Source organism: Poecilia mexicana, unplaced genomic scaffold (assembly GCF_051168715.1).
Source record: "Poecilia mexicana isolate PSO_F unplaced genomic scaffold, ASM5116871v1 scaffold_5, whole genome shotgun sequence".
Taxonomy (NCBI): Eukaryota; Metazoa; Chordata; class Actinopteri; order Cyprinodontiformes; family Poeciliidae; genus Poecilia; species Poecilia mexicana.
The window spans coordinates 5,321,643-5,339,500 of record NW_028263374.1 but is presented as its reverse complement, the minus strand read 5'-3'; the positions used below and the strand labels follow the sequence as shown (position 1 = coordinate 5,339,500).

General features: G+C 39.6%; 2 protein-coding genes across 6 annotated transcripts in view; one reads left to right on the top strand and one right to left on the bottom strand.

The window, feature by feature from the left end:
• The window catches only part of sulf2a (sulfatase 2a), an 89,918-nt gene that overhangs the window by 26,452 nt on the left and 45,608 nt on the right, over window positions 1-17,858 (top strand). For all 5 annotated transcript variants that reach the window (XM_088005397.1, XM_088005398.1, XM_088005396.1 and 2 more), the window contains exon 2: window positions 7,877-7,945. The gene's annotated coding sequence lies outside the window, so the exon portion shown is untranslated. The remainder of the gene's footprint in view (window positions 1-7,876; window positions 7,946-17,858) is intronic.
• LOC148159598 (uncharacterized) lies at window positions 10,826-12,323 on the bottom strand. Its single transcript, XM_088005395.1, has 4 exons — window positions 12,159-12,323; window positions 11,846-12,001; window positions 11,515-11,607; window positions 10,826-11,131 (listed from the first exon to the last, which is right to left on the bottom strand). The coding sequence occupies exons 1-4, from the start codon at window positions 12,321-12,323 to the stop codon at window positions 10,826-10,828; spliced, it is 720 nt and encodes a 239-aa protein (XP_087861521.1).

The window sequence follows — 17,858 nt, the reverse complement described above, 5'->3', positions numbered from 1 at the left end:
AGAATGCAAATGGAAAAAACCGTGAGTGAAACGGTGACTGGGACTGACTAGTATATATTCCATTGAGGGAAAGTTAGTTTCACATCTGCTCAAGCCCCCTGGTGGTTGAAGAAATATAAACCAGAAAATACAATATATGAAAAAAAAAAACACTGAATGCTCTGTGGTATGAGGAGGCGGGCCGGATCCGGCATTGTTCAGGGGGCCGGACCAAATGACGTGGCGGGCCGGATCCGGCCCGCGGGCCGTAGTTTGGGGACCCCTGACGTACACAATCGTGATTTTATCAGAGGAACGCCCTGGACAGCGCCCTCTCAGGGCAACAGAGAGACACAAAGGACAAACAACGCATGCTTCTGGGCTGATGGAAAAGGCCAGAGAACCCAGTAAGAACCCATAATACACAAGAGGAAAACAAAACAAAACAGTTCAGCAGGATTAAATATGGGTCATTTTAAAATAACATCATCAGAACTGGAGCCAGTACCTGGGCTCCAATTAGGACATACCTAATTTTCAATGTTGCAAATATACGTTTTGATTTAAACGTTGTCTGCTGCAGACCGTAGCTCCCTATTTGAAATAAATTGTGTGTTGAAATATTAAGAACCAACATAAAGCCACAGAGTAGCTTGAATGCTAAATTAGGCTATTTGAAGCCCCTGAAAATGAAATGTTTTAACATATATAAGTTTTTTTCCCCCCAGAAATTAATCACTAACTCATGAGACAAACCGCTATTTTTGCACTATTTATTCACTTCCTCACAGCAACTCTTCTAAATCGTTTTTAACGCAGTTTGATAGTCAGCAGTACTAAACCAAATCCGTGTTCGTCTGAAAAATATACGAGTCGCCATTAGTACATCCTGCGATGAGGCGGCTTTAGAGGATCAGCGTTTGAGACCGGTGTTTCTGCTCCCGTCAGCTCTAATGAAAGAGAGACTGAAGGGCGTTTCGACAATGCCTCTCTGACTCTCCTCCGCGAGAACAGTCGGCTAGAACGGCGACCGGCGACGCTTTTGATTGGGCGCGCGCTCGTTCATTCGCTCTGCGCTCGTGCCAGACGCAGACCGGCGTGCACGCCGTGCGCGCGCTCACCGTTGACGTGTGGACATTTGATGGCTGCGCGTGAGTGCAATCAGATTTCAATCTCTCCCCTCTGTATGGCTGAGCTGGTGCAGCAGAGGTGCCCCACGGGAAAATGTAATTATACCCTGCTGGCCACAGAGTGCGGGCTTCACTGCCCCATCTATCCCGAGAGACGGCAGCTTGAGGCCCCTTCTCACTGCTAATATCAAACAGCAGCAACATTGCTAAAGAAAGCCGTGTTACATCTTAAAACGCAGCATTCAGTTCTCTATCCAGTGGCCGTCTCCAATCGGCTTCATCTGCGATTTTGTTACAGCTGCGGTTAATTTATTGTAGAATTAACTAATGGCTACGAGCGACGATTATGAGAATCGTTTAAAACCAGATTGTCTGTCTGATAAGCAAGGCTTTATCAGGTCTGGGTTGATTGTTACCTTAAGAATCGTCCTCATCTTTCACTCCTTCTGAGTTGCTGACACAAAAATATGCTTCATTGATTTTTTTTTTTTTTTTTGAGACTGTTTTATATTCCTTTCTTCTCTGGCAGTGTTTCTTTCTTTTCATCTCTGTTTGCTCTGCCGCTAGCTTTCGGCTGAGGTGCATGCTGAGATGGTGTCCATTAGCGAGGCAAAACAAACAGACACACCCCACTCTCCTGAATTTCGGCAGGCAATCAATGAATGCACTCGGATAGCAGTACACTAAGTGGGCCATTAAAGTCACAGTTAAATGAATCTAGGACTGCAGGACTCATTGGAAGAGGGTAAGACACTCTGACCCAAAACAACTCAAAATAGCTTTTTTCTTCCACTGTAATTTACTCTTCAAAAAGGCACTTTTGGCCTGTGTTGGCTCGAAAAAGGTCAAATGTAAAACTGATAAAACGGGAAAAAGGGAAGTTAAACAGCTGCAGAGAGAATACTGGCTGGAAATGGAGACGGAGAGGCTGAAGAATTTAAAATGAAACCCACCAAAACCTTCGCGTTATCCATTTCATTATGCTGTCGCTCGTCATGGCAACTCAATATGAGGTTAAGTACGACAGGGCTCACTGCAACCAATTTGGTCACGGATGCAACCCAATTTCTCAATAGTGCGCCTGAAAAAAAAAAAAAAAAAAAAAACTGAGATGGCACCGGTACGAACCCGCAAACGTTTGCCTAACAAGAGGACATTTACGTCTGTGTGAACTCGACTCATAGAAACATTAATGCTCAATATATGCTATCCTCAGCAAATAAATGACTCGGTTCATTTCAAAAGTCCTACTGGCTCTGATTGCTTTGTCTGCTGGAAACAAAAATCCACCTTCCCGACTTCATTACAAATAACAGCTGCTGACTTCATTCCTGTAAAACACATTCTTGTAGCTCAATAGACATGAATGGATTATATTAAACACATCCCAATATATAAACAAATAAAAATGGAATGCAATTTCAGCCAGAAACGTTTCCTAACTCTGGCAGATCTAGATTTAAAGTGGTTTCAGTTCAATCATGAAGTGGGTAGGAAATGGGTCGGATAGCTAAGTATACTCTCCATCCAAAACGTTTTATTGCTGTTAAAGTATTCAAACTCCTTTATTGGCTACTTACCAACTTTTTGCATGTTCCACTGGTATTTTAACATTTTTCTTGGACAAAGAGAGTCACACCTTCACCATAATCTCCAGCTGCCTGCACAGATTTTCCATTAGATTGAAGACGGGACCTGTCCTTTAGCTTTAGTTGACAAACACTACTTATACTGACTATTTACTCCTGAAATGTTGGTGTTACTTTTTCAGAACGTTACCCGTCTTGTACAGTTCGGCTCATTCAAAAAAACTTTATATTTACAAGCTGATATTGCCTTAATGCAGGGGCGTCGAACTCATTTTCATTTTGGGCTAAAATAAGGTCATGAAGGCTCTTAAAGGGCCGGTTGTGCCAGAATATATCGATCAAACCCGTTCAGCAACAAATATCAACGAATCCTTAAAAGTAAATATTTTTATAGAACATCTTTTCAGTTCCTCCAGGATTTTGTTATTTTGGTGATTTGTTTTTTTTTTTTTTGCAATAAAAATCAACCAACTGGATCAGGCCCACAGTGCAAGTACAGGTGCTTTATTTTACGTGAAGACACTTTACCTATTTTTTGTGTATCATTTATCTGGCTAGAGTGAAGAAGAGTTTGTGTTGCAGTCCTACAGAGGACGACATTCATGACATGACTACTTCAGTTAGCTTCTAGCTAGTTTTTCATTTTAGTTGAGTCAATCAATTAATCAAATTTTATTTGTATAGCACATTTCAGCAACAAGGCATTTCAAAGTGTTTTACATAGAATCAACAATGGAAACATTTCATTTAGTCAAGTACCATCGTTAAGTTAGTCGATTTTGCTTCAAAGGCGACTCTAAGCAGGTGAGTTTTTAGTCTGGATTTTAAGGAGCTCAGTGTCTCAGCTGCAGTTTGTTCCAGATTGTTGGTGCATAGAAGCCGAATGCTGCTTCTCCTCGTTGTGATTCTGCTTCTCCTCGAATTATCTCAAACATACCTGTTCTTTGCTTCGCCAATCATGTGTCCAACTCAGCCTACTCAAATTTTGTGTTCTATTAATCTTTTTTTTTTTTTTTCCCATTTCTCCTTTTTTCCTCCCCAAAAATGGTGTTCCATCTTCTCTTTGCTTCACAACAACAGCCTGTTCTGTCTCTCCCTTGGGGTGGTGCGGCCGCCGCTGTGCCTAATATTATTTATGGTCCTACAGCTATCTGAAATTGGATTTTTCTCACTCTACCAATGCAATGGGATTACAAGTTTAAACATAAGGGTGGAAACGTGGGGTGGAGGGAGGGCTGAAATTTCTGAGTGTGAATAGCTTAAATAAAAGTTTCACCCAGAACGTGGCCAGATTAGAGGATAACACTCTGATGGTTCTGGGGGAAGAAAAAAAAAGACGACGATGTCGGCAGATTCCTTGGACGTGGATGTTCTCAGCAATTAAAGCCGCTCCTAGTCAGTCGGCTTTCTGGCTCCGCAGCCTGGATTTCTATTCCTCTCATGTCGACCACGCTCCCTCTTACACCTCCTCTGTGCGTCCGCACAACTTCAGCCGTGTTTGATCTAATTCTCATCTAATGAATCTTTTGATCTTCCTCGCCTGACACTCAGACACATCCCCGATTTCTGCGTCCAAAATACCTCCGTTCGTTCTGATCCCTTCAGATATCTGGCTGCAGGGTAAACAGCCGGGTCTGTATACGCTGTGATTTTTAAAGCGTGTGTGGCGAGTTTTATCTTTAAAAAAAAAAAAAAGGGGAGCTTTTCTTACACCTCTCTTAACACCCTGCAAAATCACGAGATCGACGTCGTTCTTAACATTCGGTGACGATTGCGACCACAGGTTGAGACGTGGCGAATTAAAAACAACAGAAGAAGTGAACACAGCAGAGACTTTTGGCAGTGAAGAGGAAATAATTAAGAGTTGCTTTTTAGTGAACTCTTAATTGGTGAGGAGACAGGGCTGGAGATAAAGGATCGATGGAGGCAAAAGCAAAGGTTCCAGCTCACTGAAATCAATCGGCCTTCTCTCTGGCTCGGAGAAGGAAAACAGAGCCTCGGGCTGCTGCTTACTTACTCCTTTGATCAAACTTTCAACAGGATCGACCTGAGCGCAGGACTTGCTCCTACTTATCTCAGTCAAGAAGAGCATCAGCTTGCATGGCTGATTCCAGCGAGTCGATTCAGTCGTCCCGAAATCAGCGTTCAGAATTCGGTTTTGGAGAAAATATCGGAATGACAAAATGTTCTGATGAAAAGGAATATCAAGTAAAGCGCTGGTGTATTTTTACTCTACTGCTAAAAATAGTCACTTTCTACTCTTGCTCCCTATTTTCCCTTGCTCTTTGGCAGGGTAATAACCATCTTTCTGCTCTGTCACTTTTTGATGCATCATCCTCTTATTCACATCAAGGACAAGGCCAGGTGTCGCATTCCCCCCCCCGGTTGCTACGCTCGTCACAGCGCCTTGTCACCCGCAGCCTGTACCGGTCCCCCCTCCCTCCCTCCTTCCTTCCTCCCTCCTCTTCGCTTATTTATATTAAATCTGTCATTCTTCTATTTTATTGGGAGAAAAAGAAAAGTAAGTCATTTGCAGCCTGCTGTGTCTGCTGAATGCAGCAAGCATGTGGGTGTCAATTTTTGGCCTTGTGAAAAAGCTGTCAGAACCAATTTTGTCTGCGGCTTTGTTTCTTCGTGATGACTAAAGAACTTGCTTCTCATGTGTCCTTGTTTTAAATACCAATGTCACTTGCTTTTCAACTTGGCTTTTTAAAGTTTCAGGTGGACTTAAACGTCTCACAAAAGTATTCATGCCCCTTCAAATTTTTCACATATCGTCTGGTTAAAACCACAACCGACGTGTTTTACAAAGTGGGACATAATGGTGGAGTGGAAAGTTTGTTGTGATGTGACGAATGCTTCCATATGACGAGGCACTTTGTCTAGAGCAGAAGTGTCCATCTTTTAAGATGAAATTAATCTAAATATTTTAGAAAATTCAAAACTAAATATTCTGCCATTTTTTCTTCTTTCTTGTTTTACCTAGAGTGAATTAAACATGCAACATTGTGATTGTTGAGAACCTAATTCTTAATCTGAGACGTAAAAAGGTTTTTGCCCAGTTTTGGGGCTTTGAAAGCTTACGAGTATGAGTCATTCTTATTTTTAGTCAAGTTTAATGAAAGGTTATATCCAAGCCTGCTTTTTAGTAAAAGTCGCTGACTGCTTATGGTCCTATTCACTGTTAATAGTTGATGCAGAAAGCAAGGTTGATGAGAGAAAAAAAATTCATTGTAGTGCCTAAAAGATTCTGTTTGAAAAATGTTGCCTTTTTTACATTTTTTACATTTTACTGCCTCAGTGACCAGGTCACTGAGGCAGTAGGTCACTAATCTTAATCTAATCTTAAAATATAAATTAAGATTAGGGCTGTTGTAAAAGAATAGCGAGTACTCCTTTGATTATTTCTACGATTAATCGAGTACTTGGAAATATCTCCGTCTCTCTCTTCATCACAGTCACTGGCAGCGCACTTCTCACCGTTTGCTTTGAAAATGTCAACGCGCAGTTCCTGGTGGAGAAAAGCTGCATCGCATATTCCAAGAGTCACGTTGGTCAATTAAAAAAAATAAAACTTTTTGGTTCCCTCAAGAAACGACACAAACCTGGAGACTTCGCCTTTATGCTGCTAGCACATAGCAACAACTCACAGGCGGCAGTGAGCGCGCTGCCCGACACAAATAACGACCTGGCCAGAACACGCTGCGCTAAATAAAACAAAACTTTACGAGGCTTCAGGGCAGATGAATTTTCCTCGAGGAATTTAATAAATGTTTTAATAATCGAGGTACTGCAATCATTGGAGGAGTCGTTCCAACCCTAGCTAAAATAAAGTATTGAAATGTTATTTGACATGCTCATCTTTCTGACGGGCTGAAAGTCAAATTTATCAAGCTGCTTTGCTCCCCAAAACTCATTGCCAACGAAAATCGGAGACTTTAAAGCATCATTTCTGCTAAACGAAAGTAATAATTATAGAATGATGAGGGGGAAAAAACTTCCTAAAAGTGAACGATTCTTCACATATTTCATAGCACTGTTTGTGGGTTTGTAGAGGGGGTCCTTACCCGGAAGCTAATGCTGTTTGGGGGAACCTCTGGTCTCCATCACCGGCTTTCTGATGTCCACAAATGTTTTTCAGTTTAGCACAAACAGAGAACAGCTGAGGGTCGTTGACATGCTTCGGCAGTGAGACGACCACGGCTTTATAAAGTCCTCTGCTATTCTTAGCCGTTGTGGTGAGTAGCAGACATGGATGTGTGCGCCTCGCCTCGCCTCGCCACGCCACGCTACGCTACGAACCGTCTGCTCGACTCATCCGAGACGCTCACAAGCCGGACACTGACACCTGTCCAATCTACACGAGCTCGAGACGCAGGCTCCATTCTTGTCAACGTGCCTTCACTGACAGGTGATGAAAAACAAGGCCTCATACTTTACAAGATTGTAGTGATGCTGTGAGATGGCAGCCTGATGGAAAGAGCTGAGAGAAAACAGCTTTTTTTTTTGTACCTTGGCTGCTTCTGACACAGAGCTAAAAGCAATAAAAGGATTTCACGTTTCTGCCAGGATTGTGATCCGGCTTCTACGTGGTGTTAAAACCTTGAATGTATTTTTAACATTATTGCTATTGTCCTGGAATAATATCCTAAAAAAAAAAAAAAAAAGGCACATCACTCACCTGTCTGCTTGTGGTAGTTTTACACAGATGATGGCAATATTAAATATTAAAAAACAGAGACCATTTTTATCTCTTGTTCCTGGTGTAGGTCTAATTAAAGCTTCCCCAGAACCATTTCCTGTTTCCTCAGGCGTCAGTAGGAGTAAAATATGAAATTATCTGTCGTGAATATCATTTGTATTTCTACAGTCCTCTCATGTAGTGTGTGTGTGTGTGTGTTTTTTTTCTGGAGTGCTTTACTAGATTTAGTATCCTCTTTGTGTAAATTACAAGGTACGGGAGGGGCATCGGGATTATGAAAAACTGCTATGGCAGAGACGGACGAGTGTAGATTAAGTCTGAGTGAATCAGAATGGGAACATATTTTCTTTTTTTTTTTTTAATTAAAAAGGATTTCTGAAAACAAGCTGGAAAGGCAAAGATATGCGAGTTGTTTGGGCTCCTGTGTTGAAGCCTCGCGCTTGCCAAGAATTCATTCACTTTGTGTTTGCTTGCAGAACTTGGCAGTCTGAGGCTGATTTCTGTGGGAGAGGAGAACATCTACAGGAGCTTGTTTAGAAAAGAAGGTAAGGCTGCTCACCACCTACTCACAGATTGATTGAAACCACTCCTTCCTCACTGTCACAGACGGAGAGCCTTGGAAACATATTTCCCGCAGCTTAAACTTTTTCCCAACTCGTCGCATTACAGCAACAAGCTTCACTGTGTTTTATTTGAAGGATTACGATTCATGGTTATTTGTCCTTCTTGCAAATTGTTAGCCTCGTGGCATGATTGCCCAGGTCATATTTTGACTTTTTCGTAAGACGAGAAATAAACATGTATGAAATCAAGGTTTAATGTAGGGTTAGGGTTATAGTTCTGGTGTCTTAGTTTTAGGGATTTTACAGCCTGAAATGGTTTTCTTCATGGGTTATCTTGTATTTAGCTCCATCCATCTCCCTTATGAACTCTGTGTCCACAGCATGATGCTGCCACCACCATGCTTAGGCAGGAGGGTGGTGTGTAGGGTGATGTACAGAGTTGGTGTAAAAACTTTTGCACTTGTTTTGTGAGCCAAAATGTTGTATCTCATCTCCTCCAGACTTGGTGCAGACCTCTTGGCTGCTTCTCTGATCAACTCAGTTTAGCTTGATGACCAGGTTCTTCATAAGCCAGCAGCTGTGTTGAACTTTTTTTATTTGTCAAATAACTGATTACACAATCCTCATGCTACACTGAAAGAAAAAAGCTGTTCATTTTACTTAATTTTATTGTGTACATCCGTCCCACACAATGCAAATAAGTAGAACCGACATATTTTCCCTCTTTCCCTCAAATACTTAAAGCTCGTCAAATCAACATATTTTATTTACATGAGATTACTTGAAAATATTAAGTTGAAACTACAAACATTTTATCTCTTACCATAATGTAAATATATTATGTATTATCAATAACTTTTTTTATGTCTCAGCAACACTATTGTAATGAATAACACCAGCTTATTTTTCATTGCCAGTATTACTCAATGAAATTGTGTTGGGCGAACACAATTCTATCATGTTAATGGAACACATGTTACAGCTTTAAATCCTACTTAATTTTTTCAAGTTCTCTATATGCTGTTCTACTGTAAAAAATTAAAGACTGATATTTGACAAGAAAGACAAAGAAAGCGAGTGCTACTGAACAAATTAGTTTTATTTGAAAGAAAATTTAAATCACACCATTTTGTACTTAACATATTTTAAATTGAAGAGACATACATTTTTTTAAATTTAGTAAATACAATTTTTATGAACATGAAGGAAAACCTGAGACATATTTCTATAAAAGATGTACAAGATTATGAAAAGTATGTCAAATTTCTACAAACTTTTTGAACATGTATTCAAATGACATTAATTAATGCTGCAGTACATAGCTTTACAGACTTTAACATATTTGTTAAAACTATCAGTATGTTATGTCAATATGAGACAAAGCTAAACTTTTTATACCAATTATCTGTCACATGTCTTACTGATTACTATGTAATACCATAGTGATAGTCTAAACAAATGTGTAAAAACAAGAACATTTTTTTACAAGGGAAACACTACAGCTTAAAAGTTTATCTTTAAGATATTAATATGAAAGACAAAATGATTTAGAAAAGTATGTAAAATTTCTAAAACAATTCTGAACATGTACCGTATTTTCCGCACTATAAGACGCACCTAAAAACCTTCAATTTCCTCAAAAGCCGACAGTGCGCCTTATAATCCGGTGCGCCTTATATATGGACCAATATTGAGCCACAACAGGTCCAGCAACGGACCTTACCACAGGGGCCGCGTTTCATTGGCTAATGCCCATTTTAGGTCACAGTGCAGCTACCACGTGCGTGACCATCTCACAAACACAAGCTACAGTAGTAAACATATGCTAATGTACATTGTGGACCATCAAAACCATGAATGCCGACTTACCCAGCCTTGCAAGAACAATAGGCATCAGTGATCTTGTCCACAGCTATATTTATGCTGAGGGTGTGAGGATCTGCTGTTTTCCTCATCTATCGGTAGCTTTTAGCTGTGACGCGCACAATGTTGGAGGCATCCAGTGGCTCAAACACCTTGATGTCGTCCAAAAAAGATGACATGAACTTGTTGGTTCCCCTGTCCATTGTCGTGGCTGATATGTTGTGAAAATCCGGCAGAAATGCTACGCTAATTAACTCAGATCGAAATGAAAGACGTCATGTTTACACAGACATGCAGTAGGCTGCTTACGTAGTTGGTCCACTACAGTAAGCAGCCGCCAACTTCTTTTTCCCCCGTAGAAGAAGTAGTGCGCGGTGCATGCTGGGATAGTTGTCAGAACACTGGTTTGTTAATAAAGTTTGATAATACATTTAAAGGGGGGGAGGGGCAGGGGAAGAGAGACAGAGACTGCAGCGGCAGCGTGTCGGTTGGTCTGTGTTACCCAGAAAGCAGTTGGGCATAATATCGCAACACCAACACCGTGAGTGAAACAACGACTGGGCCAGCCTACTATATAAAGTACTCGGGGACCATTTCTTTATTAATGTGGATGTGTAATAATAGAGTATGAAGCGTCTATGCGCCTTATAATGCGGTGCGCCTAATGTATGAAGAAAGTCCTAAAATAGGCCATTCATTGAAGGTGCGCCTTATAATCCGGTGCGCCTTATAGTGCGGAAAATACGGTAATTTGCATGACAATAAATCAGTGTAATGTAACTTTTATAGCAAATTTCTTTAACATATTTGTAACACTAAGTAACAGTAGTGTTATAAGTAGCACTACATACTGGAACGTAAAAGCTGCTGAAGCCCAGTCTTTCAGGTGAACGTTCCTCATTAAAAAAATACATTTGTGTCCTCCAATAAAGAATACAACAAGAAATACAAAAACTGAACATGAGAACATTACCAAATTAAACATGAGAAAATCTCTATTCACTCATAGAGGTGGTTTTTAAGGGACAATGCCTTGTTTGACAGTTTACCTCCATCCAGTTCCATTACTATTTTCTGTAATACCTCGAAAGTGTAGCGGAGGTCAGCAGGGTAGGCGAGGTTCATTGCATATATCAGTCCAAAAAGCATTGCAACAGCTGTTGGCACACTATCCAAATTGGACAACACTCTGATGCCTTCAAGAACGACCCCGATGTCTTCATCTGCTGAAGAACAGTCTTTAAGATGAAAAACACCGATGGTGGTGGCTCCAATACCCTCTTCAATAGTAGCTTCATCCACACCCTATGTGAAGAAATGACAAATTAATCTCTTTCTCTAGACCTAGCTGTATCTAGTTCTTGATATATAGATATAGTTAACATAACATAGAGAAAGAAATAGATATATAGATAGATTTATATAGATCGACAGTTTTAGAGATAGATTTAGAGAAATAGATAGTTTTAGATAGATATCTCTAGTCCTTTCTCTACAGATATCTCCAAGTATACCTACATGTAGATATAGACAGATCTATGTGTCTATTCATGTAAAGATAGATCTATCTCTAGATATCTAGAGACATCTAAGTCTATATAGATACAACTATATGCAGATCTAAATCTATTTCTATATTTAGATTGATTTATCTATCACTAGGTGTAAATACACATTAAGATACATACCACATATTTATGGATGAGCTTGGCTGGATCTTCTCTCATATATATGCAGACTCCCTTAATGACACACTCCCGTGCAACATCAACATCTTCACACTGAAGGAAATTCAGTATGAAAAAATTAGAATTTTTTTCAAGCCTTGTGCTTCACAATGAAGTTTAATAATGTACTTTACCCAAATGTTTTTTTATGGTGAAGAGATAGAAACTAATAAAGTTAAAAGTAAAGTTTTAAATGAAAATAAGCAAGAGTAAAAGTCCAAGTTGACAACATTTAAAACAAGAAAAATGTAATTTTCTATATTATTAGTTGTGTTATGGCTACATCACTTACATCATCCATTTGTGCAACAATTTGTCTAAGCTTTTGTCCGAGCTGTCCTCCTCTTCTTTTGAAGAGCTTCCTCAGGTTGTCACAGTGGAGATCCAGTTGAGAGAAGAACTTTGAATGAAGCGGTATGGTCGTAATTCTCTTAAACTCAGCATTTATCTGAAAAAAATGAGCACAAAGGAATGATTTTCAAATTATAAACATCTGGAAGAAGGCCACAATCACTCGTGTTGCCAAAGTGAACAGTGAAGTAAATGTGCCTAGACATCTTAGATTAACACAGTATCCAAAAAAACATGTATGAGACAGGTCATACCTCTCTAATGTCAAATAGACCAGGCCATCTTGACATGAAAGCCTCCACCATCGGTGCATCACGAACAACTTCATGTCTTCTGTATGCAAAAGTTTTTTCCATCTGGCGTTTCACCAAGTCTCTGTTGTTCCTCTTCTTTGTCTCCAAGAGTAAAGCATTCCGCATCGCCTCTAAACTTTCCTGAGTTTCTTCTGTTGGGTATGGTGGACAAAAATTCACTTCTGCTCTCTTTGCCTTTTTGACACCAAAGGCTGAACTGCATCTTCCAGCAGGTTTGTTCTTTAAAGAGTTCACAGTCACTTCTGGGCATCCCAGTTTTCGTAGATGGGTTCGATAGTTGGAGAGCTTATATTTTAAGCTCATTTTCCATGCTCCATAACCAGTGCTGGAGCCTCTCTCAGTTAGACAGGGATGCTTCTTGATCAAACTCTGAGCAACTTGATCCATTTCTTTATCACTGACATACACTTTGTACACCAGAATTTCCTGAACCAAACCATCAAGAATGGCTGACTTCAACTTTGGATCTGGAATAAGTACAGTTCCATTCTGATTGTATAACATACTTGCCTGCTGAAGTTTTAATTCAGCATCATAGGGAAACTTGGGCACTTTAAAGACAGCAGGCCAAGCAGACCTCGAGCTTGTTGACTCACTTGGCAACACATCTGTATCAATAGATCTGTCAGTCATGAAGGAAGAGTTGTAATCAAAAGAAGTACTGGGGTTCTCAGAGTCTTGGACACAATCAAGAACTATAGAATTACTCTGCTGAATAATAGTGGGCCTTGAAATATCAATGACTTTAATTGTCCCCTTGTCTTCTATTTCCGAAATTGAGGTGAGGTTTAGGAACTCGTTCCCAAATAAGGAGTCCATGAACTGAAGTCTGAAATTGCCCTCAAGACAACACTGTCTCTTTACTTCAACAATGAGGTCCTCAATTGATTCAGGCGGCCCACTGGACAGAGTGAGCCTTTGACTTGTTCCGTCAGTCAAGATGATCTTAAGGATCAGCGGAGACCCCATTTTGTACAGTTATTCTGTGGACAGAAAATAAAAATTAGACATCTAGAAAGGATAGTTTTAAAAATAAGACATTAATATAACAAATAAATTATATGCATGTGATCAATTAATTGAATTACAAGTCATAACAACACACTTTCTGCATACCTTGTATTTCTATATGCCTTTTCAAAGTCACCATGCGGACTGACCCAATCTTGTAGTCAACAAGTGGATAAGTGTCAAGGAGTTCACTAAGTGAAACAAGAGTGAATACTCTTGTGGACACTGACTTGAGCTCAAAAGCTCTGAAATGTTCTCTGTACCAGCCACCCAGCTCTCTGACAATGTAGTATATGCTGTGGTTTAAAATACAGATGTGTTTTATTTCACAGAATTCTGGCAATCCTCCTGTTGCCCTGTGAGAAAGTACCATTCCATTTCTGTAAGTTATGCCCTTTATTGTCACACACTGTGCAAGGTTGACCTCTAGTATGTCTGGGAATCTATGCCTAATGATGTTTGCTATCTCTTCTTTAAGCAAATCCACTGGAAATGTTGTTATAGCTGAGACCTCAAGTTTAGACTTGCCAAGAGATGGGGAGCTTAGATGGTATGCTATCATCATCTGATGCTTTGAGGCCAATGAGAGAGGTACATTTTTGAAGCAGCTTGTGTGTCTGATGACCTGCTTGAAAAAGCTATGCTTAGCTTCAAAACGCATTGTCCACTGCCCAACTACTGGACCGAAAAGCCTGATCATCTGTGGATAATGCTCCAAATAATGGTGTTTGGGTAGTAGCTTGATATCAGGGAACAGTGCCTGATATCTCTGTCTGTGCTCTATGATTTTGCTTTCCAAAAAGGCCAGTGAGTCATCACTATGAGCAGGAGAAACTACAAGTTCGGTTATATCCTTCAGATCCATGAGAACAAGCCACGCAGGCTCATCCTCAGGCACAAGTGATCCAACTAAAAAAGGCAAGAACCGAAGCAAACTCCAATTTTCGTGTGCATTTCCTCCAACAGTTTTTGTGCTACAGAAGGTTTGTGACACTACATGAGGTCTGTTTGTCTTATCTGCCCATTTGTAGGGGAACTTCAGAATCGCATTGTTCAAGTCGGCTAATGTGAAAAACTTCTTTGATATGAGGACCGTCAAGCAATGAGCCAACTCTACTGGGATTATACCCTCAAAAACATCATGGGCAAGATCTGGTGGATAACCAAAAATTACATGAAAGTGCGACAGATTTTTTGAGAAGACACATTCTCTTTTAACGCCATAACAGCTTGTACCTGTCTCTTGAGCTTCTTTTACATGGACCTGGTGAAGCTCTTTGTTTCTTAGCTGGAAAACACCAGATGCTACAGAATGTAGCTGAATATCACTGCTTCTACCTGTGCAAAATCTGCAATAATATTCCACAGAAAAACTTTGCATAAATCCTGCAACACTGTGTGCACCAAGGTTATCTGCAACTACACTTATGACTGTACCTTTAACCGACTCTCCTAAAAGTGGAACATAAATGCCATGTTCTTCAAGATTTTTCAGATCATGTAGAAGGGGTTCGAATATTTTGTCATAACCATAGGTTTTAACATCTGTGGTTTTGCATAACACTGCTAAGTAGATGGATGATAAGGAAGAATGAGATTCAGGAGGCAAGTTAGCTAAAACCCAATAAATGGCACAAAGCTTGTGTTTCTTCCGTGAGGTACCAAGTGGGTTACACACTTCAAAGTCATCCACATAAAAACGTAAAGAAAGCCTTAGCTTCTCTCCAGTAAGGAAAGTATTTTCCTTAAATAAGGAACCATCACTTGATTTCCGATAACAATATGAACCAGTAGTATTTGTTTCCTTCTGTTTTTTGTGGCATTCAACTACTTCATCAACAATATCACTTCTATTCAAAAGCTGCTGTAACAACTTCAGTAATGGTACATATTGGAAGCTTTGTTTATTTTTAACATCAAGGATATATTCAACTGGTTCTACAACACAGAAATTATTCTTGTAATACTGCTTACGCAGATACGCTGTGCTTAGAAGACCACCCTTTTGTATGCATCGTGGCACAGGATTGCCTGAACAAACTGCACTAACAGTCTCTGTGACAACCACATTATCTACATGTAGGTTTCTTTGATTCAATATGTTTGTTACAATGTCACAGGACAATGGTATGGGTGCAGTACAAATCAAATGATACAGCTCCTCTAGAAATGCATCAATAGCTGTGCTTGGAACATGGACCAAATGCTCGAGTTTTAGCAAAGCAGCTGCAAATCTTTGCTCTATGAGTTTTTCCAAGTCCTCAGTATGACAAGGGCTGTGTGAAGGAACAATGGCATCCAGCTGCTCTACAAACTGACTATTTCCCTCAAATTCATTTGCAGAAGGGGTCTCTTTTTTAACTATGCCTTGTTTAAAATCAAACACAGTGTAGTGACTGTGTTTACGGTTTTTGTGTGACGTAAATGTAGAGTAAACGTTTGTTTTAAAGTTACAACCTAGGAACATACAAGTAAGTGTTTCATTTCTTTTTAGATGTGAATATATGTGAGCAAAATAGTCCCGCACTGATGCCAAATCATTGCATTCACAAAGGTGACAACAGAAAATAGCTTTTGTTGTAGTGGTCAACACTGTTTTGTGGCATTTATTTTGATGGACAATAAGTGCATTCCATGTTTTAAAGGTGCATGGACAATGCAGGTATGTACATGGGAAGTGGCAATGACGTCCAAAATGTGGATGTTTTAATTTGTAGTGATGCAAAAGCTTGGACCTACTTGACACTTTTTCTGAGCACCCCTTACAACTCCACATTACCAGCACCACCTAAACCTGTAACACACAAAGATAACCTTGAGTGAGATAACTGAAAATCCAGCAGGTAACTTCACATATATAAAAAAAAAAGAAAAAAAAAATCTAAGCTCTTCACCAGATTACCAAAACTCAATGTCCTGACAAATATCTGCCATCAGCATAAAATTCATGGGTGCTAAAGTTTGGAAGGCACATTTGAAACTTAAATTTGTTTTTTTATACTAAATCATCTTGGCTTACAAAAATGAATTAAAAAAGCAATTCCTATCTAGGAGCCATAATTAATTTACATCTGTTCTACAACCCAAATTTGTAAACACTTTACATTGAGTCTTCCCTTAAGCTATTGAAAAAAGGGTGAGCTCTCAGACGCCGCCGCCGCTGGAGGAGAACTCACGAACTGACACTTGCGGAGCGGCGAGAGACAGGGAGCCAGAGACGACTGTTGGGCTCACAATAACAACATCTACATGACAAACATTCTACCTGTCATTAATAAGCATGTCACATTCACAAAACAGTACTGTTCCAATGCAGGTGGTTCATAAATCTGTCAAAAATGTTCCTAGCACACTATTTTTCGAATATTTCTATACATTTTTTTTTAAAGAAAAAAAATGTGTTACCATATATTGCAGTTATCAGTAGATATTTACAAAGGACACTTTGCATAAGTCTTGAGAATTTGGAAAACATTCGGATTTTTACTCATACCGAATACTGTGCTCCAGCACTGCGCTGGACCATTGCGCCCCCAGCGAACTGAGCTGGATGGCCTTGGCATCCATACAGCGGCGCTGATGCAGTCGAACCATTACGTTAGCAAATTGAAATATGAAGATGGAGGGGATCATTAATGTTGCGCAGTGCACCACAGATAAGGGAAAATAACCCAGAAACCCGTCGAAGTATTCAAAATCCCTCATATTCTTATTTTGTCGTTCTGTCAGCGACGCTACATGCAGAATTGTTACCATAATAACGAATATCGGTTCTGTTAGTGTATCATGTTTCCACAAGGGTATAATCCCAGAAGAGGTGGCTCATTTGCTTGACAGTGCTAATATGAAAGAACAAAAAACATGCATTTTCTATACGAACAGAACATTGAGAAGCCAGTCGGTTCTAAATCGTCACAGTAGCCATGAGGGAAATAAAGTAACGGACACTTCTCCTGGTGGCATTTCACTGCTTGGAAACTATTGAAACCACCTCGTTGATCTATCCCAAGCACACAAATTACAAATATGATCGGTAACAACCGTCTTCTGTGGACAACTTTGATGGACTATAGCATACTGTTCTGTACTGCTGTATTTAGCTACAGCTATTAGCTATACTAATAAGAATAGCTAGCAAAATGAAAACCAAAGAACATGCAGATAGTTTAACAATGAGCTATTATACAACACAATAATCATGTGGAAACATTCTGAACTACAAAAAATATATAGATTTAGATCACTTACCTAATAGATATTTCTCTAAAGATTTGTCTTAAACGTTCTTGTCGCTGAGGAGTCGGAAGAAACTGGGCGGCAATCGCGATATCTTTACAAATATCTTGTTTGGCTTCTGATTGGTTAAGATTAAAAAGACCGCTCTTATTATTGTCCAATCATATTTGATAGTGTCTTTTGATATATTGCATCATTTCCGGTGATGATAAAACATGATTACAATGGTTTTAGTAATGTAATATAATTACGTTAAACCAACGTAAAGAAAATGTGTAGTTTCATTATTGTTGATAATTAAGTAAATGATTCTTTATTCAATCGTGTAAATACAAGAGACATGATAGTCTTGTGTAGTATTAACTTATTTTGTTTGTGCAAAATGAAAGACCC